This window comes from Microtus oregoni, unplaced genomic scaffold (assembly GCF_018167655.1).
Source record: "Microtus oregoni isolate MIOR12 unplaced genomic scaffold, Mior012 000008F_ref0000371, whole genome shotgun sequence".
NCBI classification, from domain to species: domain Eukaryota; kingdom Metazoa; phylum Chordata; class Mammalia; order Rodentia; family Cricetidae; genus Microtus; species Microtus oregoni.
In genome coordinates, this window is record NW_024543067.1 from 12,466,587 (window position 1) to 12,490,986 (window position 24,400).

Sequence of the window (24,400 nt, forward strand, 5' to 3'; positions counted from 1 at the left end):
CCCAGTGGGATCCATGCATTCCTCTTAGGCTCCTCCTTGTTACTTAGCTCCTCCGTGGCCCAGGAATCTACAAGAATGACCCCTAGCAATCATAGAGAGGTGCCTGAACTGGTCTTCTCCTGTAATCAGATTGGTGACCGCCCTAATTGTCATCCTTGAGTCTTCATCCTGTACCTCATGGAAGTAGATGCAAAGATCCACAGCTCTGTGATTTCAGTCTAAGAGATGGTTGAGCAATTATATGAGCAAAGGGGTCGAGACCACGGGGAAAACCACAGAGACAGCTGATCTGAGCTTGTGGGAGCTCATAGATTCTGGACAGACAGCTAGGGAGCCGGCATGCAGCTGGGCGAGTTGTGGAGCTTGGTCATTTGTGGGGCCCCTGGCAGTGGAACCAGGATCTGTCCCTGAGGAATGAGCTGGCTCTTTGGGACCTATTCTCTATTGTGGGACGCCTTGTTCAGCCTTGATGCTGAAGGGAGGAAACTGGTCCTGCCTCAACTGGATATGCATTATACTTTGTTGATTCATACAGGAGGCCTTACTACATCTGAAGGAGACTGAGGAGGAGTGGATGGGGCGGGGATTAGAAGGGAAATGGGCGAACGGGATGGGAGGAGAGGAGGGAGGGCAAACTGGTTAGTGTGTAAAATGATTTTTTTAAAAGAATGAATTAAGAAAGAGGTAAAATAGAAAAACACAGACACAGCATACCACCTTTTCAGACATGACCAATTTATTCAAGAAATTCAAATTTCATTTTTCAAAGTATATCCAGGGGCAGGGTTTAGAATAATTATGTCACCAGAAGCAATCACATTTTATACAGTTAATTGACCATGGGGGTGGTATCCAGAGGAAAGGCAAAACTTAAAAAAAAAAAAAGTTGTGTGTTGGGGGTGGTAATTACAAATATCAGCAAAGAAAACAACTAGCTTATACTACTGAGGCATGAAGCATGCTAACACTAGTAGTGACCCTTTAGTCCAATGCACCACACAATCTGGACCTAATTTGTGCAATACACTAGGTATTGGGAATATGGTGGAAACACACACAAATCAAAGACACACTCCACCTCTTTAGCAAGTGAACCAACAGCCTTTATAATAAAAGTGGTGTGGTGAGGCACAAAGCACTCTTTGAAGGCCATGGGAAGAAGTTCAGTTGACAATGGCTCCACTTTATTCTGGTGGAGTAGATTGGCAGATCAGAGCCTGCTAAGAAAACGTAGCATCTCTGCAACAAGAAACAGTTTATTTCCTCCACGGCTTTGAATGTGTGGTAAGAAAGTTTTCAAAGGTAAAATATCTTAATTTCTCTCACTGTTGACCCATTTTAGAAAATCAACTAACAGGACGTGAGGATGAGAAGTTTAGCAGAAAGGTGAGCTCTGGCGATGCAGGCCCAGCTGTTCGGGCAGCACTGCAAATGCTCACAAGCCAGAGTGGAGCTGCATCCATCACTACAGACGCCCTCTAGACCACAGGCTGCTCTGCCAGTGTGAGCACAAGGCAGGAAGGGCACCTCTGCAGATTGCTCCACATAATGAAGGCTGAAGGCCACATCTGGGGACATGAGATTGTTTACAGGTTAAGTATCTCATGTTAACTTACTGTGTTTATAGTTTAAAAAAGAAAAATGAAGGAACATCTCTCCAGAATGACAAAGGTACCACTTGTTTTACACCTTAAAATAATTTAATTAAATATATTGACAAAACATCACAACCTCGGCTTTTGCATTTTACACGGATACATTCGTTACATAATACTTTAGTAGGGAATGATCACAACCATGGTATATAAGCAGCTGTTTTAGCATTATTCATCATCCTTAACTTCAGTTTGACTTGTATTATTATCTCAGAGAAAGATGCCATTTCTTCCATTAAATTACCATCCAGCTCAAAAAAGAATAATTAAAAAAATCCTTTGTCAATGCTAAGTCAAATACATATACCTGCCAGGCTTTGATAAAAGACAACAATGCACACATGTCAGCACTTCACAGAATGTCACTGCAGAACTCCACTATTGTGAAGCAGCCCTCACAACTGTGGCTGGTCAAATCTATTAGTCACAATACACAATATTATTTAACTAATAGACCACCAAAATGCTACCACTAACAGCTATTTTTTTTTAACCAAAATTACCCCAGAGGACTAGAAAAGGTAAAGTAGTCCAAAATGATTTATTTAAAAGTAAAATGTGTAAAATGCAATCTCTCTTGGTCTTACATTTAATTAAGAACCAAATGTTGAAACATCATTTCAGACTTATATACATCATGATCCAGTTTTTAGAAAAATGGACTTCAACTGGAAATGCTACATTATGCAAAAATAACTTATCAGTTTAATTTTAATGACTTTCCCCAACTCTGATATAAAAAACATTACAAGAACTTAAAGTTTAATGAGAAAAAAGCTATTTTTCCCATTTATTAAAAAAAATTGTTTTGCATCAGTAACATACAATGCCCTATTTAAGGCACAACTTTTTTCTTAAGGAAAAAACCCCACAGATTAGATATTTTTTCTACATAGGTATAGGACAGAGCCACTTTGCAGGCATATCATTAAAGACATCTTAATCCAGACCTAATATGAAAAACTACTGCTGTTTCTACACAGCAACACTCTTATCTACACGGCCAAGACAGGTAGTTGCGGCTAGAATAGCCCCAAAGAGTTCTTGCTTTAACCTCCTGGGTTGTCCCAGGAGGCCAATTTCAGCATCACCAGGTTAAAATGAGTGACTTCTGTTTTGCATTAGCCCTCCACCTTACTTGTCGGGGCAGAGTGCTGCCACCTCCACAGCCAGAGTATTATCAGGTACTTGAACTCAGCACCTAAGAGCATGGGGTCAGGCAAGGCGAATGCTAGCCTCCCTCCATCACTGCTGTCTCTTGTGAGCGCCCACATCTTTCTTCTCTTGTAAGCCTGGCCCTACCTGTATCTTCTGAGACAATCTTCAGAACAGTGCAAAGCAGCCCTAGGAAACAGAGAATCCACACAACTGCCATATGAACACGAATCTAGATGCTCTCATCAGTTCATTAGATACTGTTAATACCTCATTTGAGTATTTCAGTTAAAAAAAAAACCATAAAACTGGGGAAAGGAGAAAACCCGCAAAGTTGAATATGACTGTCTTGTAGGGCCTTGTAAAGGCAACTGAAATGGAGGGGCTATAAGAATGAAAACCATCCGAGAAAGCAGGTTTCTTCAAGCGAGCTTACCTATCCGATTCACTGGTATATTCCAGGCTTGATTATATATAAAGATGAGTCGGGAGAAGTGCTTTGTGAAAACATTAGTTTTGAGACACAAGACAACATGAACTTTAAGGTTTTGAAGGTGATTTTCTTTACTTCTCAAAAATAATGGCTAAGCAGATCTCTTCCAGGATTGATCACTTTCACTGTGAACTTTACCAGGCTCAATTCAGTGTTCAGTGGCCAATATAAAGAAGAATGAGTTTATAGAAGAAATCTGGGTTAAGCGTGGGGCAAGGTAGCACAGGAGCTAAGAAAGGGGGCCCAAAGGAAAGATAGGGCAGGGTGCGAAGGGACTGATTGGCGGCCTCGGAGACAGGTGCGGCTCTGGTGTCTCTGCTTCTACTAAAGGGAAAAGAGGTGCACTTCCAAATGTAAACTTGCTTAGTTATGTTTAGAAATAAAACAATTTAATGTTAATTCTGAGAGATATTACATACTCCATGGCTAGTACACTCTGGCACAATAATACCTCATAAATAAATATAAATACCATTTTCCTTGTAATGTATATTGGCTCTTAAACAAATTTTTTAAAAATGAACTATAAATGTCTATAGAAGTATTTAAAATCGTTAGTAACTAGACAACACCAACAAATTATAAAATAATACTTTCAATTCTCAGCCAACATCTTAACTTTTGAGCTTAACACACATTGTTTATATCCTTAGTTATATAGATTAATGAAATTAAAATCTAAAACAGTCTTGTTTGCTAATATGGACTAGTTTTGTTTCTACTGAATAATAAGTTTCCGCACATTAGAACATTTTCATTATATTCCATTTCCTGTTCTGACATACAATGAAAACAATGTCTGTATCACAGGACTCTGGTGAGTACTGCTTCTGTCATCTCTGGAGAAAGCAGTGTTTCCTTCCTCTTGCCATATTGCTTAGTAATTAGTGTCAGAAACTGTTGTCAAAACTCACAACTCCTGCTAAATAAACAATAAGTTTCCAACTTCCAGAACTTTGACTTTTCACTGCATGAAGGCCAATACTAGCAGCGGCTAGGCCTGGGGAAAGCACTGTACAGCACCAAGATTCCGTCCACTACTGAGGAACCACCTGGGCCTTGCACCTCATGACGTGAAAACCTACATGAGGTGTGTCTATCAGGCTAGCATGGCCACTCAGCTCAATTTTACCTCTAAGATAGGAAAATAAATAGAAAACTGCTTTAGGGTTATATTTTTAAGAAAAGAAAATATGAGAAATTACTCATTCAAGTTTAGAAGGGTATCAAAGCCACATGTAAAAACATGATACCTCAATTTTCTAGATCACGCTAAGAAAAAAACACACCAACAAAAACAAGTTCTTAGAGCAACACAAAAAACACAGCTTGGAAAGCAAGCTTAGTCACAGCAACGTGACAAATGCCATCATCTCTTTTTCTAACCACATTCTGCCAACTGAGTGGGGGGAAATTTTCATCAATGTTTCATTAACAGTAATCTGAGAGAAAACAATGGGATTATGGTCAAAAGTAATTTCTTTGAGAATGTTGTTATAAGTCCATTAAAGTTAAAAAGGAACTGTGCCCATTTTTGATAATAAGGGACTCTCTACTGATAAACCTGGCAAGGATGCAAAAATTTGCTGAAACCAAATTCCTGAAAAATAACTAAGACCTCTAAGTCCATTTAATGTGAAATAACTTTCAATTATTAGAAAATCATTTATATTCTTATAGTGTCTTACAGTATATTTTATCTCTAATAAAAATATAGAACTCATAATGCTAATATTGAAGCTTAAAGCCAACTTCTAGCTCAACAAAGAAAGAATGGACGAATGCATCTTCCAAGGGAAAATGAAAGTCAACGTAACATGGCAGAAATGTTGGAACCATAGATAGACTTTGATCAAAACAAAGCCCACATCACGAAAACTCTAACTCTAATGCAGTTTATCATTTGTCTGGACTTTTTATCAGCTGGTGAATCTGTTAGTCAAGTTTCAGAGAAAAAATCTGTTAAAGCCTTTTCTACTAAATCCATAGAAATGACAGATGACCAGGCCACTTGTTGCAATTAATGAATATGAGACTTCTTGTGCTTTCCATCTGAGGAGTAAAAATCACCAATGACTTTATTTTCAGTAAGATACAACCTCAAAATTACACTACACAACTATACAAAACGAAGCCTTCCTCAAACCCAATTCTATACGAAATTCTCAACAGTGTAGACTCATCATTTGTTGAGTGAAAATGGTGACTCATAACAGTGTAGACCTAGCTATAGATTTTAATACACAAATATATATATATATACATACATACATATATATATATATATATATGTGCCTTGTGTATGACAACTGTATGAAAATAGTCTCAAAAATAAAGACAATACTTGAGAAATGAAGCAACCTAATTTCCCTGATTTTACATTCTATTTCAGGGAAACTAAGTCTCTGATGCTTCATAAGTACTTCCTAAGTTCAGGACGGCCTTAACCATGCATAGTCTCCACCAGTCCTTTGAAGCTTCCGAAAGTTCAGGCCGAACAATTCACGGAGTTGCACCCTGTGCTTAAAAATGCTTATTGATGTCCTGACTTTTCTAAATCCGGGAGTTTTCTGACCAGGGCTTGATGATTCATTTTAATGCTAGCAAGGAGTCCCCCTTCAATGCCATCGGACCCAGTGTAACTGATCTCTTCACCACTCAGAGTGGTCATATGCCCCCCAAGGGCTTTTAAAATGGCATTGCCAGCACATATATCCCATTTTTTGATGTATGTCACATGAATATATAGATCTGCTCTTTCTTGGCTCACATCAGGCACATCCAAGAGTGCTAAAACTTTATAACCTAGAAGACAAAGAAAAAATTAGGTGATTACTGAAATGCCTTAATAAAACATTTACAAGATTTTTAGGTATACAGTTGAAAAGACAGGATGAGATGTTCATGAGCATTCCACACTGCCTTTGTCTAATCTAAAATCAATCATCTCCAAACATAATCATGCTTACAAGTAACAACCCCAATATCAGGCAGTCAAAATAAGCTTACTATTTAAGTTAGTCTCAATTATAGCAGTCGGTCTAAGATACCAATTTTAAAAGAGTACTAGTTTAGTGCTTTTTAGTAATGAGGTATAGTTCCATTAGAATAAAAAAACAATAACAAAAAAATTTCAAAAAGGGAGGAGGACATTACATCTAGAAACTAGTTCATCTCAACCCTCCTAGCTATCTGGACATTGAGTTTTCCTAACCAACATAACAGGCATCCTGTAAGGAAAAATCTAGGAAAGAAGATATATACAACTCGCAAATTAAATATAACGCTGAATCATTTCTCCCATTCAAATACCTTAAATACCTTAGCACTGCTGAAAAGGAATTAGAACATGAATGTTTTCTGATTTAATTTATTTACCTTAATTAAAAAATTTCTGATGTGATAAATGTTCATCAAAAGGCTCTTTCAAGCCAAACCCACGCTATGGTTTGCTCTTGTACACACCTCACAGTAACAATATCTGAATATTTATTACTGTCCGCTTTCAACTGTGGACTCTGACTTCTAATCAAGTAGTATAAGAGCAAGGGATATATATTACAATGGGTGAGCACAGTACTTCTCGCTCACCCCAGACGAGAGAGCTGCAGAGGTCAACATTGCAGGGATTAGCCATTCTAGCAGTCCCTAGGATGACGACAGCTTCCCACTGCAGGACATCTCAATTCTTCCACTTTTCCTCCTGACAGGCCCACCATTAAACACATAGGAAATTGATTCTAGAGTCAGGTCATATTAAGAGCAGCTCTGCTGGTGTACAATTGTGGCAGTATGCTTTTGTGGTCATTTATGAAGGTTTCTGACACGGGCAATGATAATGCAGGAGTCTGAGCTTGTCTTTAAAGTACATTGCCTCCTTATTTTGTGTCCAAGTATGAGATAAATACTTTGGTATCCCGAGAGATCTTTGCTCCTGCTGGAACATACTATGGAATCACAAGATGGGGAGAAACAGAGGGAACATACCAGCACCGCCAGCTGGGATGATTGACGACTGATTTCCAAAGGTCTGTAAAGCAACCTGTTTGACCATCCCTGCGTGAGAGCGAGACACAATGATCTTTGGGGTCTTCTCATTGTAGGAGGAGCGGACTTTCACATTTGAACCACCATCCACCATTGCCCAAGCTGAAAAGCAAGTAGGATGCCCATTAACAGCATTGAAGGTTTACAATTCCAAAGCATTACACAAATTACAATCTTCAGAATCAAGTGACTTGGGAAAAAAAAGAATCATTTTCTACAGATTTAATCATTTCCCTCGAACAGATTTTTTCTTTTTAGCTAGAAAAATTACTTAAGTATTTAAGTAAGAAAACAGGCATGTATTGAAAAAAAAGCTTCCAAGTGCACCGTGTTCTTCACAGTTAGAATGACTATCAAATATTTGGCATAAGAATTCTAGTACTCTCTCCATTATCAAATGAGCATCTTCTGAGACCACCTCGTAACTTGACTCCTAACTCTACTCAGCCCATTTTCTTCCCTTCGTGCAAATGTCTCACTCAGTACACTTCTTGCCAAGCATCTTGCACACTGAGCTCATCAGCAAAGTCAGATTCATGATCTGTGACAAGGACACAACTGTTTGGATCATTCAAGTTTCAAAATTGATTTTCTTCTATCTCTACTTCTGATATACTCAGGTTCATTTATTTGCATATTTCTCATTCTCCCAAATGCTTTAAGAACATAAACTATTTAAAGAAGTGAGTTAGTTTTACTGACTGTCTTATCAAGAGCATGTCCTGGTAAGATGTTGTCTTGACATACTTGTGAGGAGGGAACCTCAACTGAAGAATTGCTTCTATGAAATGGGCCATGGGCATGTCTGTGCAGCATTTTCTTGACTGCTACTTAATGTAGGAGGGCCCAGCCTATGGGCAGTACTATCCCTAGGCCAATGAGCTTGGACTGTATAAGGTAGCTGATCAGTTAAAGAGATGGTTCAGCATTTAAGAGGACTTGCTGCTCTTCCAGAGGACCTGAGTTCTGTTCCCAGCCCCCATGTCAGGTATTTCACAACTGCCTTTGACTCCATCCTAGAGGATCTGATCCTCACTACCAGCCGCTGTGGGCACTCTTACATATGTGGCATAGACTCACAAGACACATTCAGATACAGAAATAACATTTTAAGGAAGGTAGCTGAATGTGGAAGCCTGGGAGCCAAGCCGGGAAACAGTGTTCCTCTGGAGATTTTGATTCATGCTTCTGCTTTGGCTTCCCTTGATAACGGATTATACTTTCCAAGATGAAATCAACCCTTTTCTCCCTATGTTACTTCTGGTCATGGTGTTTATCATAGCAACAGAAAGCACAGTAGAACAGAGCATAAAAATGCAAAGTCAATTGAGTATGGTGGCTCTTACCTATAATCCCAGCATTTTAGAGGTGGAAGCAACAGGGGTTGCTTTGAGTCAAGGCCACTGCAGGATGCATAGTGAATTCCAAGCCATCCTAGCACAGAGTGTAAAACTCCCATCTTAAGAAGAATGAGTCAAAGAAAAAGAAACCAAGAAACAGGTAGTGGTGGGAGAAGTTTTGAAAGAAGGAAGGGACTTTCCAGGGATAGCTTGAAATACATGTCTAGGTTGAAGTTTTCCTCACTCTGGTGCAAATAAGACAAGAAAGCAAATTTAGTCAAAAGTAAACCAGTTAGATTGCTATTCTAATACCATTCACTATGCCATACCATGTTTATCAATGAAGGTAGTTTATTCCTGGCTACAGGAAAAAGAAAAAAGAGAAAAAGTGGAGTCTGGGTTTCTAAGTCACCATGGATGATGGCAGCCAACTAAAAACTATACACAATAACAAGGAAGTGAATATATATATATGCCTCCCCAGAGTAAGTAGGAAACAGAGACAAATCCAAACCCATGAGATAACAAGGAGACAAACAGTGTAGATCAGCAGAACAACTGCCAAATACAGTTCCAATGTCTCCAATAGCAGGAGCTTCAGAGAAGTACCAAGAGAGCCAAGGTTCCTTCTTGACTCAATATAAGTCAGTAAGAAACACTTAGAAGGAAAGGCTTAGAAAGGACACGGAAATAGGGGCAGTAGGAGGAAGAAAATATCTTCGGCATTTGGAAAAGCAGCCAGAGCTGTGAGAAGGCAACAGGACAAAAGTAAAGTAGGCGCCTGGTAAGAAGGCTCCCATCCCACAGGAGAAAGGTCCTGGAGAAGGAGTAGCTAGTGGCATTCCATCAACACACCCAGAAGACTAGGTGTCCTATGGGAGAAGAGGCCTGCTCTCCGGAGCAAGGAAAGACATGGGGCGAAGTGATGCAGGAAGCTGCTCCTCATTAAAAGAACAGAAGGCAACAGCTTAGTGGCTGAAAGAAATCCACCTTACTTGACAGGACCTTGTTTTAAGTAAGCACCTTAAATCCATTCAGGAGCATGCAGAAAAGCGAAAATGCTGCATGTCCCGGGGAATACTGGTTAGCTGAGGCAAATGTAGTACTTGTAACTTTAAAGTACACTGGAGGAAAAAGCTCATGAGAATTTATCATAATTTTGTCTGTAATTATTTACAAAAAGTTTCAAAAAGTGGGGGAAAAAATCCTCAAATTCTCTAAATTCTTTTCTAACTGGTCTTTACCAACTATTCTGTTTTACTGAGAAGTGAACTTACAATGTTCTAGCTCTAGGGTTCAGTATTGTGTAGGATACTAGCAATTATGAATTCAGTATTTTAAAAGGTACTTCATGTTACATATGTAATACATTAATTTATAGCACTTTAATGGACAAATATTTTTTAAAGTTTTATTTTTAAACCATGGTTAAGTCTGTGTGTGAGTCTATAACATGGGCACAGATGTTACAAAGCCAGGGTAGCGTGCAGACCTCCTGGAGCAGGGGTGTCAATGTGGATGCTGGGAACTGGAACTTGAGCCCTTTGCAAGAGTAAACAGGTACTCTTACCCAGAGCCATCTCTCAAGCTCCAATGGATATATTTAAATTAGATTTGGGTGATAAGGTATAAGAGCAGCTACATATGTTTATTTTATGAAAAATAAAGAAAAGGCCTGCAGGGGCCAAGCAGAGAGCCCTGACACCTAGCATATAAAGCTTAAGGCAAAGCAGTGCCTCTTGCTCCTCCTACTGTATTAGTTACACTTAGCTACAAAGACTGTAAATCTGATTACTGTGGCTCAGAAAGTAAGGCTAAAAAGTAGGTGTGGTTCAGTAATCAAAAACCTAATGCCTGTTTTTTTTTTCATTTTATATGGTATATTGATATATATTTTTTTTTTTTTTTTTTTTTTTTTTTGGTTTTTCGAGACAGGGTTTCTCTGTGGTTTTGGAGCCTGTCCTGGAACTAGCTCTTGTAGACCAGGCTGGCCTCGAACTCACAGAGATCCGTCTGCCTCTGCCTCCCGAGTGCTGGGATTAAAGGCGTGCGCCACCACCGCCCGGCTTCCACAATATTATCTTGAAGTTCTTTACATTTAATATATTTTATTATTTAAGTATTTCATACATATGTAGAATATTTATATCTTTTAAATATAGCAGCTGTAAGAAACTAATACACAAATTTAAGGATGACACTAATATTATCCACAATACATGGTCATAGTTTTCAATACTGGCAATGTGGACACTGTCATAACTAAGAGCCTTGTCATCTTAGAGAATGATGGTGCCAAGGACCATAATATTTGTCCTATGAGTTGATGGGAATTAACCAATTAAAAGCACAACAAATCACTGCAGGCAGTCAGCAATAATATTTATACTAACTACTCTTCCCCCACAACAGTAATAACTTGTGCTGTCATAGTGAACATGAGATCACTGGCCATACTGTAAAGACCAGAAGGCCACAGGCCACAGGCAGCCTGAGTAACTATACTATCATTTCTTCTCTGCTGAAGAGACTCTACCCAGCTCAAGCAAGGTAAACATGGCTCTAGCAAGCCTTGCCCTTCTCTCCCATTCCCTCTGCCTTCCTAAAAACTGTTAGGTAGCACTCCTAGAGCTGGTCATCAGGTCTGTTCCCTTATTTGACCCTTTCCTCCTACCAAAGACCAGCTATCAAAGTACTGAGGTCCAGCAATCAAAAGCCCCCTTGGCTCACCTAATTAACATACCCAATTAAAATTACACACCTCACCCTAACCCAGCGCTTCCCCTATCACCTCTATAAATGGCCACTTACTTATGAGCACCACCTGTCTCCTCTTTAACCACAGGCAACAGATACTCCTTTCCCTGTTCACTTGTTCCCTTCCCTTTCTCCCTCATCCCCTATTGCCTGTATTTGTCTCTTATTCCCTGCCCTATGTTCCAGTGCAGTGCAAAAAGAAAAAGAAAAAGAAAATCTCCTTTAGGCTAAGAATTTGGCCTTAGGGTGTCTTGAACCAACTTCAAGGTTCCCTATTCCTGCATCCACTGACTTTGGTAGGGCTACACACAAAGGTCACACCCTAACTAAATAAGAACTTCCTTGTCATGGCCATCCATGTCTTCTTACAACACAGGCACCACTGAGCTGACCTCCTAGCAAACGTGACTGTGACTGTATGACAGAGGACCCGAGGATCTCTAACAGATGTGCCGTGGCTGCAGACAGCTCCTCTCCCACTTCTTAAGTCTCAGTGTCACTTTTTGTCACAATAGTGCGCTCTGAATACTAAACTGTACAGTTTCACAGCAGAAGCCATCACAGGAACCCAGGCCTCACCTCCAACGACAGCATGAAAGAAACACAAGATACCTTACTGGGGAATATTTCTACCTTATTAGTATTTCCAACAGATTTTTTTTTTCCCATAAAGCTCTGTTTTACCACATACTCTTAGTGTCAACCATAAAATCTGTATCCTCCCCAGACAAATAGTGTACAAGGGTAGGAGACAGACTTCAATTACTAAAATCCTAGTATAGTTAAGTACTACAGACAAAGGGTTCAGTACCACAAGTAGCACTGTGTCTCAAAAGAGCTCAGGTATACATCATACCTGTATATTCAGAAAATGGCTTGTGAATAACTCCTAGCACAGGTTTGCCATTCACAGCTACACACACCATGGTAGTGACATACTTCCGAAGATCCTCTGGGAGAAAACACAAAGGCATGGCTGTTAAAGTACTGTGTTTAACGCAGCACACAACATGATACTGACGTCGTCAGAACTGAGATGTGTACAACCCCTTTCAAAAGCAAAACTGCTCTAAGCAGGAAGAGAGCTGCTAAGTACATGTGAGATCTGGTTCTTGGGTTAGTCACTCAGTCCATCATTTTAGTAACTCCATTTCTTAGTATGAATTAACTAAGTCAAACTTAGTTTCCTTATCTGTAAAATACAGATAACAATTGTCCATCTTCAAATATAAATTAACCTTTAATCTTATAATCAAATTTAAAAATCAAGTTAGAAGTTTAAAATAGTTTTGTAGAAAGGGATATGCACACTAATTATTATTATGGACTCAAGCCAGTTCATTTTAGAAAACAAACTCAAAAGTGTACATTTCTGCTATTTACTCATATAAATCAGTTTTGCAATGTTAGTTTTATGTATGTACATATGAATGTATGTATGTATGTATGTTCACACACACACATACACACACCTGTGCCTTCCCTTAATAGTAATAATCTATTGAGTACACATTACAGTTCAAGTTCAGTATACAGAATGCCAAGGTGGAAAGTACAAACTCACATATTCTGGGGGTCTTGCCTTCTAGGGGACAAATAAATTTTAACATATACCGCCCAGGGTAAAGCAAGAAGTAAATACTGCGTGTAAGAGAGAGCCTGAGGAAGGACCAGAGAAATGAAACTTGAGCTGGCAAGAATAATGTAAATGTGTGTGTGTGTTTGGGGGTTGGTGGTGATAATCTTGTTTTGCTACTTTTCACTTTCTGGCTCCATTAAATGTACTACTTTAAATTCATATATCAGATGTATATATAACAAAACCTGAATTCTTAATAACCTACGTAAATATTATAATCTGGCACACACTTTCCTTAGTGTTAGGCAGACATGGGTAGTGTGCTGGTGCCACTGAAAAAGGCGGTGTCATTAGAGGAGCATGCTACGGTAGGGAAACAGATGAGAATTGTCCGTCCGTCTGAATGGTTCATGCAATATCCTGATAACCTAGCCTGCTTGTCTGGAAATCTAATCAGATTCTTAAAATCCAACTGGAAGGTTCTTAGATTTGTAAAGGATCTGCCACCATGTGTACACTATCTGCCTTGGTCCAGGCTCTCTAACAGAAAATGATAATGGAATGCTCGAGACTCACCCGTGTACTCCTGGGTAGCATCAAGCGGGTCAATCCAGACAGTCACGCTTTCCGCAGGGACTTCTTTAGGAGCAACTATTTCCTTCAGGATGTCCTCAGGAATCTTACGATTCCATACAATGACCTCCTTGTCAGATGCATCCACATGTTCCTCAGTATTTATCTATAGTGGAAATAGTTGATATTACAAAAGAGAAAACCATTATTATTTAATAGATCTCAAAAAATGTATCTCAGATAATTCATAAAAAATCTTATTAATGATAGCCTTAAAGTATTTCAAGGAATTTAATGCATTTTTTTAAAAGCATCATATAAAAGCATTGTAGTGACATTTTATCTTCAAATACTTTCTAATCTAATATTCAAGTTTAGTGTTTTGGTTAATGATGACTAGACTCCAAGTACAGGCAGAGTTCTAATACAAATTGAGAAACCATGTATCACAGAAGTAAGTTAGTCCTGGCTGGATCAGGAGTAAAGGGCCTAAGGGACTGAAACTGGGGCAGTCTACAGCCCAGTGCTAGGGAGGTTCATGGGGGAGGCGTGGGCCTTATGCCACCATTAGGCTATTATTATAGGACTCATTGTTAAAAAAGAGTAAAAAAAGAAATTCTAAAGCCTGAAAATAGATATTTTCTCGAGCATTGGACATAAGCAACTTCAGCTAGAATCAAACAGAACAACAATGCAAGTTACACAAAGAATGTGCCTTAAAAACAGAATTTGGGTGCTAAGGGGTAAAATTACTGAGTGGACTGTTTGTCTAAAATGTACCTTTAAGCAGTAAGGAGAAAGAAACCTGGAGATCACTAAATAGATAGGCTAGCATATTACAAAACCCAAATAAATTGAAACAAGAAATCAAAAAGGGCATAAAGATAAATGCCTAGCTATTTTTTAACTATCAAAGATGTATCTGAGGGAAAGAAAGTAAAATAAAAAATTCTTCTTATTCATAAAAGAAAAAATTAAAACATAAATCTGATTTATGATAATTATGTAAAATTGTGGAGTGAGGAGAGAATATATAGAAATATATTTTTACTTCACGTTTGCAAGTGTTTTGCCTGCAAGAATGTTTGTGTTATCACATATGCCCAGTACACTGGTGGCCAGAAGATGGTGTAGAACCCTCATGAACTAGATTTACAGAAGGTTTGTGAGCTGCCATGTGGATGCTGGAAACTGAACCTGGATTCTCTCTAAGGACAGCAAGTCCTCTTAACTGTTGAACCATCTCTCCACCCCAACAGTTTTCAGAGCCAGTACTTTCTATAGGCCACCATCTCTATGGGCACATGCAGTAATGTGCACAGTAAGAGCTCTGTTGAGCAAAGGACACTGCAGACCTCTTTCACTGGCATTTTCCACTGCTACACCCTGACTACTGAGCGAATACACTAGCTATGAAGTGACCCATGTTGTGTACTGTAGACTGTCTTGAGGCAGTCCTGAGTTCAATTCCCAGCAAACACATGCTTACATGAATTACTTTATTCCAAAATTGAGCACTCATACATGAAATAATGTAAATAAATCCTCATACCTACAATCTACATAATCACAACATACATGCAGAGGACCTAGGTCAGAACCACACAGACTCCCTATTGTTACTTCAATCTCTGTAAATCCCTATGAGCCCTGTCTAGTTAATTCTGTGGCATGTTCTCCTAGTGTCCTCAACCCCTCAATCCTTCCCTTCTGCAGAGTTCCCCAAGCTCTACCTAATGTTTGGCTGTGGATCTCTGCATGCGTTCCCATGAGCTGCTGGATGAAGCCTCTCTGATGATAACTAGTCAGGGGTGGGGCGCGGTAGTGTCAGGAGACACACTTAGCCACCAGGGAAATACAAGTCAAAACTACTATGAGATTCTACCTTATACCTGTCAGAATGGCTAAGATCAAAACCACAAGTGACAGCTCATGCTGGCAAGGATGTGGAGCAAAGAAAGCACTCCTCCATTGCTGGTAGGAGTGGAAACTTGTATAGTCACCACAGCAACCAACTGAATCTACCTCAAGACCCAGCCATACCACTTCTGGGTACATACCCAAAGGATGCTTTATCCTACCACAAGGGCACTTGATCAACTATGTTCATAGCAGCCTTATTCTTAATAGTCCAAAACTAGAAACAGCTTCCCTTCTTAACAACCTGCTATCTTGTTAAATCAGATTATGTCGATCCTAATTTAAAAGAAATAAACAAACAAAAACCCTCCCAATAACTTTCAGCATGTAAAGATTGAATACAGAGTTTTCACATCTACCAGGTAAATCCTAGATGATCCAATGCTAGCGAACACTAGGCAGAATGTCTCTCCATTTGCGTATTTATGTTTGCACTCAAAAACTTACCATCTTCTTACGGGGTTTTTTATACTTGCTGTACTTCTCCGCTAATTCAAACTCTCTCCAGCTTACTTAAAATGGTCTACAGATCTCAATTCAAATGAAAATATCTCAGTCTGACCTTCCCATACTAGCATAAAGATCCCTAACATACTCTTCGCACATAACAAGACTTTTTCCTTTTCAAAGACCTCATAAATTCCCAAAATGATCTTGTTTGTTTGCATATTAAATTACTTATCTTGAATAGCCAAGTCATAGATTCTCTTGCAAAACACCCATAAAATTTGGCACCATCTAAACCAAATGTAAATGTTCAACTAACACTCCCTAATTGAAGATACTATTCTTAACCTATAGTGGTTTGGGTTTTTTCCCTCCTTCATTTATTCTCCTCCACTCCTCTTCTGTGTTAGCAATTCAGCCTCCTGCATGCTCAATGTCTCTATTCTTGGATTTCAACAGGGAACCAAGTATAACAAAATCACAGAACCTTAGGACTTCCCACAAACAAGAGTTCTCACCATTCACTATCATCCCTTCTTATCCCAGACTGGCTACTCTCAAAGAAGTCATTAATGATTGGAATGGAAAATGAAGCTTTCAAAGAACCTATAATTTTAGTGAGTGATATAAAGCATTTCTAGAAACCAGAAAATTGCAAACTGATTATAGGCTATTCCTGTAAGTGATGCCTAGTCTTGTAATTTCCACCCATTCCTGGCAACTACTGATCTGACATTGTTGTTTATTAGCCTTAAGTATTATTAAGCATATATTTCTTTTGGTCAGCTGTTCTTCTTTGGTAAGTCTGCCTAGTGCTCACAAAATCTAATTCTTATTTCCTTCCCAGGCATATCAAAGTTCACAGAACTTATCTCCCTTGCAATGAGAAAACATATATTGAATGTTCTAGCCAATGAATTATGAACAAAAATGTGACATATCTAACTTTGTCGCTCATGAAAAGAAGAACAATTTTCCATGTTTTCCCTGTCATGTTGCCATGGCAGAACTACACATTAACAACAACAGGGTCAGAAAGACAGTATGAAGAACAGCTATGCTAAGAGTGCTTCTAGAGCATTGCCTGCTCAGTGTTTGGTGATGAATGCATTTCCTCTTTCATATCTAATACTGTAAGCAGTTTAAAAGGTAGAATAAATTCTTACATGTATGATTGAATTTAATTTGATTCTCTTTCTCTAAACCTCTACATTGAAGAGCAACAGAAGGAAAACATTTAAGTGGTTTGAGAGAGATAAATAAAAAAATAATATAGCAAAATAAAAAATGTAGATCTGAAGAGATAAAAGTCTTAAGGGAAGCATAAACCATTATAAACTATGGCTTGATACAACATCTCAAATCCACTCTAAGGGATAATAGGGTGCCCAGATTTCTGTGATCTTTGTGAGACAGCTATAAAACAGAAGATGGAATCTGTAACTTTCATAATGGAAAATGTTAATCGGTGCAACCACTTCAGGGTTAGCAATCATATTTATTGAGCATAAAGGTTATTAAGCTAGTACACTATATGTCCTTATATGTATATGTAACACATACAGACATATATACAGGTATTTAGGCTAGTTTTGTAACTTGGACTCCAGAAAGGTGAGACAAACTATTTTCTATCAGTTCTAAGAAAAGTTTAATGCCCCAAACACAATTAATGCTGTTATGATAGTTCAGTTAATTTGGGATTAAAGGGGCTTTTGGCTTTTAGAAGAATTACCCATCTAGTGCATTCATCCGTAAATAATTATATAATTAATATAGTTTTAAATATAACATCTCACACATAATTCTCTATATGCTATACATTATAAAGGACAATAGGGTACCAAGATTTTTGACTAAACATTATTTCTGAGTGTGGCTTGAGTGTTTCATGGTAAAATTAGTGTTTAAAAGAGCAGAGGCACCAGGTGGTGGTGTTGCATGCCTTTAAACCTAGTACTTTGGAGGCAGAGGCAGGCGGATTTCTGTGAGTTCAAGGCTAGCCTGGTCTACCAAATCTAGTTCCAGGACAGGCTCCAAAGCTACAGAGAAACCCTGTCTCGAAAAACCAAAAAAAGCAAATAAACAAAAAGAGCAGATGCAGTACAGTTCTTCAGTCTCCCGTAGTCCTATGGGAAGCCTAAGAAACAGAAAGGAAAGAGAAAGGGAATGTGTCCCTTCATGAACCATGACAGCTGAACTGAGCCAGGAGTCTTCTCTGTCCTCTGACAAAGACATACACTATTGGATCCGTGGTTCTTATGCCTTTGGGTTTTAGCTGAACCACACCACCAACTTTCCTGGGTCTCTTTGTGCAGGCTGAAGACTGTGACTGTTCAGCCTCCTAAAGAGTTAACCCTCCTACTAAATAAATATCAGCTGTTTTTTCTGGAGAATGACTACTTTCAAAATGTATAAAAGAATGTCCCCCTCCCCCCGTACCTGTCCTATTTTATTTTCACTTTAAAAGACCTTTTCTTTTTTTCCAGACAGGGTTTCTCTGTGTAACCTTGACTGTCCCGGAGCTCTTTCTGTAAACCAGCCTGGCCTCGAACTCACAGATCCACCGCCTCTGCCTCCTGAGTGCTGAGATTAAAGGCATGAACCACCACTGCCTGGCTAAAAGACATTTTCTTAACACCTTCCTCTTGACAAACCTTGTAACAGATACCTTCTATTATTTTAGATCTTAAAAACAAACACTACAAAACCCAAAGTAAACAAAGCTCGTTCTTCTCTTACTTCCATGAGTCAACTACTCACAGGCCCAGCTTCTTAAGTCTCAGCATTATTCCCTGCCTCTGTTCCTCACCTGCTCATCAGCTTTCCTTCTTCTACATCATGCATGGTACAAGACACCTTCACACAAAGGGGACTAATCAGCTCCAAGGGAGCTGGGTCTCCACTTATACAGTTTCATTTGGTTTCTAGTCTAATAAATTGGGACTAAAAGGAGATAGCTCAGTATTACACATGCTAAGTGCACTGATGTACAAAAATGAACACAACATCAGATCTGATATATCAATCAATACCTAGCCTGAACACTCAAGGCAAACAAAGGATTCAGCCACAAGAAAACAGTTATCTTCTATTAAGGCACTGTGTTAATACCTGAAATCCAAAAGCTACCCTTGGTAGTTAATCTTTTTGTTTTCTACTTATATGTACACACACACATACACAGATATTTAAAAACTTACGATGTAGCTGACTTTACCTTACATTAATAAAGCAGCTGTGCTTGCTACAGTCCTGTTGGGGAACATTAGCTGAAGATGTGCTGTTTGTTTATGCTGTGGAACATTTGCGCGAGGATTCGAGATGCCTTGCATTCTTTTATGTTGCATGTGTCTGACTCTGTGAAGCTGAGTTACTTTGCCTGTCTAAAACACCTGACTGGTCTAATCAAGAGCTGAATGGCCAATAACTAGGCAGGAGAAAGGATAGGTGGGGCTGACAAGCACAGAGAATAAGCAGAAGGAGAAACCTGGGAAGGAAGATCAAGGAGGAGAGAGGACAAGGCTGCCAGGACCAGCCACCCAGTCACACAGCTGGCCACAGAGTAAGTAAAGAAAGGTATATAAACTAGCGAAAGATAAAAGCCCAGAGGTAAAAGGCAGATGTGATAATCTAAGTTAAGAAAAGCTAGCTAGAGACAGACCAAGTTAAAGCTGAACATCCATAAGTAAGAAAAAGTCTCCATGTATTTATTTGGGAGCTGAATGGTGGGACCTCAAAGAGTAAAAGAGTTAAAAATAAAACAACCCCCCCAAAAACACATTTCACTATCACTACCTTAATAATTACATGTTTTTTCCACCAAGAGGAGCTCACACAAGCTCAAATGTTATGAACCTGACTACCATTTAGAAAACAGGCATGAATGAAATATACTTGTAAAAACTGCTATGAAGTTCTATTAAAGTCCTATGTGACCACTATCTGAGCCACTACCTAGATTATATTAAATGTATTCATTGCACTATTATGTAACTATTGTATATCAATAGCCCCTAAACTCCCATTTCTTTCACTACCTCTGAATGAAATTCAAGTGATTTGAGAAGACAAAGATATTTCACAAGTATATCTCACATCTAGATGTAAACAACGGTGTGATTTGTCACAGTAACACAAAAAGCAGTAAGGTACAAGAAAAAGTGGAAATATTCAGTGTTTTGTTTGGAAGGCATTTGGAAAAAAAAATCTAGTAAAGTCAATGACATTTGCCATCCAGCAGCTTAACAATTGAAATTCAATGTTTCACGGAGGCAAAAGGGGGAGACAATGACACAGAACCAGGAAGGAAAGAAAACCAAAACCATAATGGAAGAGGGGAGAGCGTTCTGTAAGTTAGGAGATTTTTCAATGACAATTCTTTTGAAGATCAGCAGGTCAGGAACCTTCCAAAGAAACCCGAGTTTATTTTTACTGTTTATCTAATCAACAAAACTATTGGAAGCAACTTTTATTTTCAGAAGCCAAAACCTATCTATTGTTAGGTGATACATTTAAAAGATTCTGTTACACTATGTTGAGCCCTTCCCTCTGAACTACAATAAACTGGAAAAGAGCCAGGTGGTGGTGGCGCACGCCTTTAATCCCAGCACTTGGGAGGCAGAGGCAGGCGGATCTCTGTGAGTTGGAGGCCAGCCTGGTCTACAAGAGCTAGTTCCAGGACAGGAACCAAAAAGCTACGGAGAAACCCTGTCTCGAAAATCAAAATAAATAAATAAATAAATAAAAAATAAACTGGAAAAGACCCAGTGAAAAGTCAGAGGAAGAAGCAGAGGCAAGTGGATCCTGAATTCAAATCTAAGCTTAATTCCAGCTCCACCTGGACTAAAGAACCCCTGCAAGAAAGCAGACACGCGCACTCACACACGTGTACACACACACACACACACACAGACACACATGCACACACCCCAAAAAGCAGCCGCACTGAAATGATTAATTTTAAGAGATAAGAAAATGTCAATTCTTATCTAAGAAACCTACCAAAGGGAAGGTCGATGTTACTTAATTCTCTTTGATATAAAGACTCTTGAGAGCTAGGATACACTTAAGTGAAATTTCGAGAAAGCCTATCTTCAAATATTTCTTGAAAGGCAGTCCAAACTACGGAGTATGAACGGGGTCTTGCTAGCACAGCTTCGGCAACTGGCAACTCGTGAGCACAACCCCTTCCTCCCGCTGCTCTGCACACTCAAGATTTCTACAGGCCTTGGCCTAGTTGGCGGGGTTGTCTGCCAGAAAACACAGACTCAACAGCCAGGTCCTTCTCCAGTCATCCAATCCTAGGAGCACACAAAGGCCCGAGAGGTCCAACCCCTTCACTCGAATAAGAGCCTGTTACAGACGCCCCTGGTTCACTCGGCCAGCACCCTGGCATCCAAGCCCACCCAGGTCTCCCCAGTGCGGACACATCCGCCCACCCACAACCAGGGAGGGGAGGAGGAGCGTGACCCTGAGTGGGAAAAGTCCAGGCTTGCCCAGCTCCAGGGTGCGTGACCTTGCACGCGTTACCTCCTCGGTATCTCCAAGTCCCCCACCCCTGCAGACCCGGGGCGCTCCCGATCAGCGAGGGCACCGGGGCCAGCACCCACCTGCACGTTGGGGAAAGCCGTCTTGAGCAGGTAGAACATCTTGCGGTTGGACAGCACGTCGCCGCTGGTCATCTTGTCCTCGGCGCCCTCGCGCGTCTTCCCCTTGGACTTCTCGTGGAGGACATTGCTCTCGCGGACCCGCCTCACCTCCTGGCCGCCGCGCTCGGCCGCCAGCACCGCCACGGCCAGCATCTCGCGCAGGTCCACCGCGCCCCCGTCCCCGCCGGCCAACTCGGCCGCCCCTCCCGCCGCCGGCTCGCCGCCCAGGCCGAACAGGCTGAAGCGGCCGGCCAGGAAGCCAGAGTAGAGGTGGTAGAGCACCCCGAGCCCCAGCAGGAAGAACACGGCCACCCCCAGCGGGGACAGGCGGATGCCCATGGGGGCCATGGCGCGCGACCGGGCGCTAGGGCCGCCTCCGGCCCGCCGCTCAGTCCGCTACAACGGCCCCTGTCTCCCGGCGCCCGTGCGCGCCATCACCGCCCGGGGAAAGCCGCCCCGAGCCCCGAACCCCGAGCCCCGCCGCCCCTGGCTAGCAGCAGCCGGCCACTCGGCCTTCCGCGTAGGCCAACGGCCGAGAGGTGAAAGGGGAGCAAGGGTGTATATCCGGGTTACGTGAGGAAAGAGGGCGGGGAATAGTCAAATAGACCCCGCCCTTGGGGCGGGTCCATATTTGGGGGCGGGGCCCGAGCGAGGCCGCGTGGCATTTTAAGTCTGTCACGCTTGTGCCTCTACAATTGTTTGAAATAGAGCCGCGGTGACGATGGCTTCCCATCAGTCTGATGACTGAAAGCACGACGGAAAGGTGTTTTAGTACGAACCGACCTGAGCCTCTCCCACGACACGTGTGCCGCGGACCAAGCTGGGCGGGGCTGACGCCGAGGGAGGATTGTCATTTGCTTTTTCAGTTTTGCTGGGCTTGTGATGGCTGAACAGACGCTCTCAACCTGTGGGTCACAGACCCCTGTAGGGTTGCCATGGCCCTTTCACAGGGGTTGCACATCAGACATTTACATTACCATTCATAACAGTAGAAAAATAGTTATAAAGTAACAACAAAAATAATTTTACTGTTGAGGGGTCACCACAACGGAGGAACTGTATTAAAGGGTTTCAGCATCGGGAAGGTTGAGAAGCACTGGTCTAAATGGTTATGTGTTGATGTATAGATTATTCCGTCTCTACTTGTGATCCTCTAAGAAGCTGTGAATCCGAGCTACATGTGCCTAAGTTTTACTAGGGGGAACACTGAAGGATTCTTTTCCAAGGAAATTTTAGCACAGACCTCTGTACAGAGATTAAAGGGGAAGAATTACTAGACTGGGACCACTTGGTTTAAAGTATGTCGATTGCATCATTATGAGCCAATAGAAGTTCACCAAATGTGGTATAATGCAGATGTATTTAAAAGAAATAACTGCCTTCTACAATATCACCAATTCTCAATTTTAGTATTTAGTATTCAAAAGTTTCTATTCATTTTTAAAAGCACATCTGATGTTACACTAAATAGCCAGGCATAGTAGTTCACACTTGCAAACCCAACGCTCAGGAAGGCAAGGCAGGAGTGCTGTGAGTTCGAGATTAGCCTGGGATACATAAAAGTTCCAGGTCAACCCCAGCTAACATATAAGATTTGGCTTCAAAAACAAACAAAACAATGCATAAATAAAAAAATACAATTCCTAAATATTGTAATGTTTATATAAAAATCAAAATCTCACCCATTTTGCTCCTCAGTTAAAAAGCATTGGTATAAAGTGGATTTTTAATATTAGTCACCATAAAAGCTACAAGTATCCAAACTAATGGCTATCAGTTATTTGTTGACCTTTTAGTTTCTACACTGATCAGGCACTTTGATGATACCTAGCTGAAAATTAAGGGCATCTAACACTAACCGCCCAGGAGACTCAGTAAAAAGACAATCCCACAAGCACTGACAGAGAGCCTACATAACTGTATGATGCCATGGTGAGTAACATCACAACAGACCTGAAAGTGAGGTCATAGAGTAGCTGTGGATTTCCACCGTAGCACAGAGATAAAGCCCGAGCTCAGCTCTGTAGGGTAGGCTACCTCGAGCTGACACCAACCAACCAACCAACCAGCCAGCCAGCCAGCCAGCCAGCCAACCAACCAACCAACCAACCAACCAAATAAGACTGAGCTCAGCTCTGTAGGGTAGGCTACCTCAAGTTGACATCAACCAACCAACCAACCAATCAATCAATCAATCAATCAAACAAAAAACTAATTGCAGGGAAAGCTGAAAAGCGGGATGTCTGGTAACATCAGAATAAATTGAACAGTGCTCTGTGGTGATTTTAGGAAGAATTTAGGGGTGCATTCACTGTACATGGTCTCAGTGGGGTCACTGGGGGAGACAATAATAGGCCCTTGGACATTTCTACCACAGGAAAGGTATCTATTCCCCAAGGAAGAAAAGACCAAAGCTTAGAGAATGAGGTTAAGGCCAGGCAGTAGCGGTGCACACCTTTAATCCCAGTATTTGGGAGGCAGAGATAGGTGGTTCTCTGTCAGTTTGAGGCCAGCCTGGTCTACAAGAACTACTTTCAGGACAGGCTCCAAAGCTACACAGAGAAACCCTGTCTCAAAAAACAAAACAAAAAAAAAAGCAAAAAAAAAAAAAAAAGAGTTTAAAGACCATTGCTCTAAGAAAGACTTCAGTATGTGGTAATAAGTAATATTAAATAATGATAGAATAGTAAGAGAAAGTATGAGCTGATAGAAACATTTAAATACTTATGGATTACTGGGGAGGCGGGGAAAGGTGTCCTAAGGATTGAACTCATGGTATCTTA

At 40.6% G+C, this 24,400-nt stretch overlaps 1 protein-coding gene across 1 annotated transcript; it reads right to left on the reverse strand.

Moving 5' to 3' along the window:
- Window positions 1-726: 726 nt before the first annotated feature.
- Window positions 727-22,148, reverse strand: Bpnt2 (3'(2'), 5'-bisphosphate nucleotidase 2). Its single transcript, XM_041656941.1, has 5 exons — window positions 21,579-22,148; window positions 13,603-13,765; window positions 12,304-12,399; window positions 7,291-7,452; window positions 727-6,108 (listed from the first exon to the last, which is right to left on the reverse strand). Exons 1-5 carry the CDS (start codon window positions 21,963-21,965, stop codon window positions 5,837-5,839), a joined length of 1,080 nt encoding a protein of 359 aa, XP_041512875.1. The 5' UTR covers window positions 21,966-22,148; the 3' UTR covers window positions 727-5,836.
- Between the last annotated feature and the right edge of the window lie 2,252 nt (window positions 22,149-24,400).

What these genes read in the sequence shown, in the direction of transcription:
- Bpnt2 (XM_041656941.1), bottom strand. Translation starts at nt 21,965, where the DNA reads ATGGCCCCCATGGGCATCCGCCTGTCCCCGCTGGGGGTGGCCGTGTTC. An exon ending in CGGCTTTCCCCAACGTGCAG is followed by an intron (nt 13,766 to 21,578) that starts GTGGGTGCTGGC and finishes TTTCCACTATAG; the next exon opens with ATAAATACTGAGGAACATGT. An exon ending in GCCATTTTCTGAATATACAG is followed by an intron (nt 7,453 to 12,303) that starts GTATGATGTATA and finishes CTTGCTTTTCAG; the next exon opens with CTTGGGCAATGGTGGATGGT.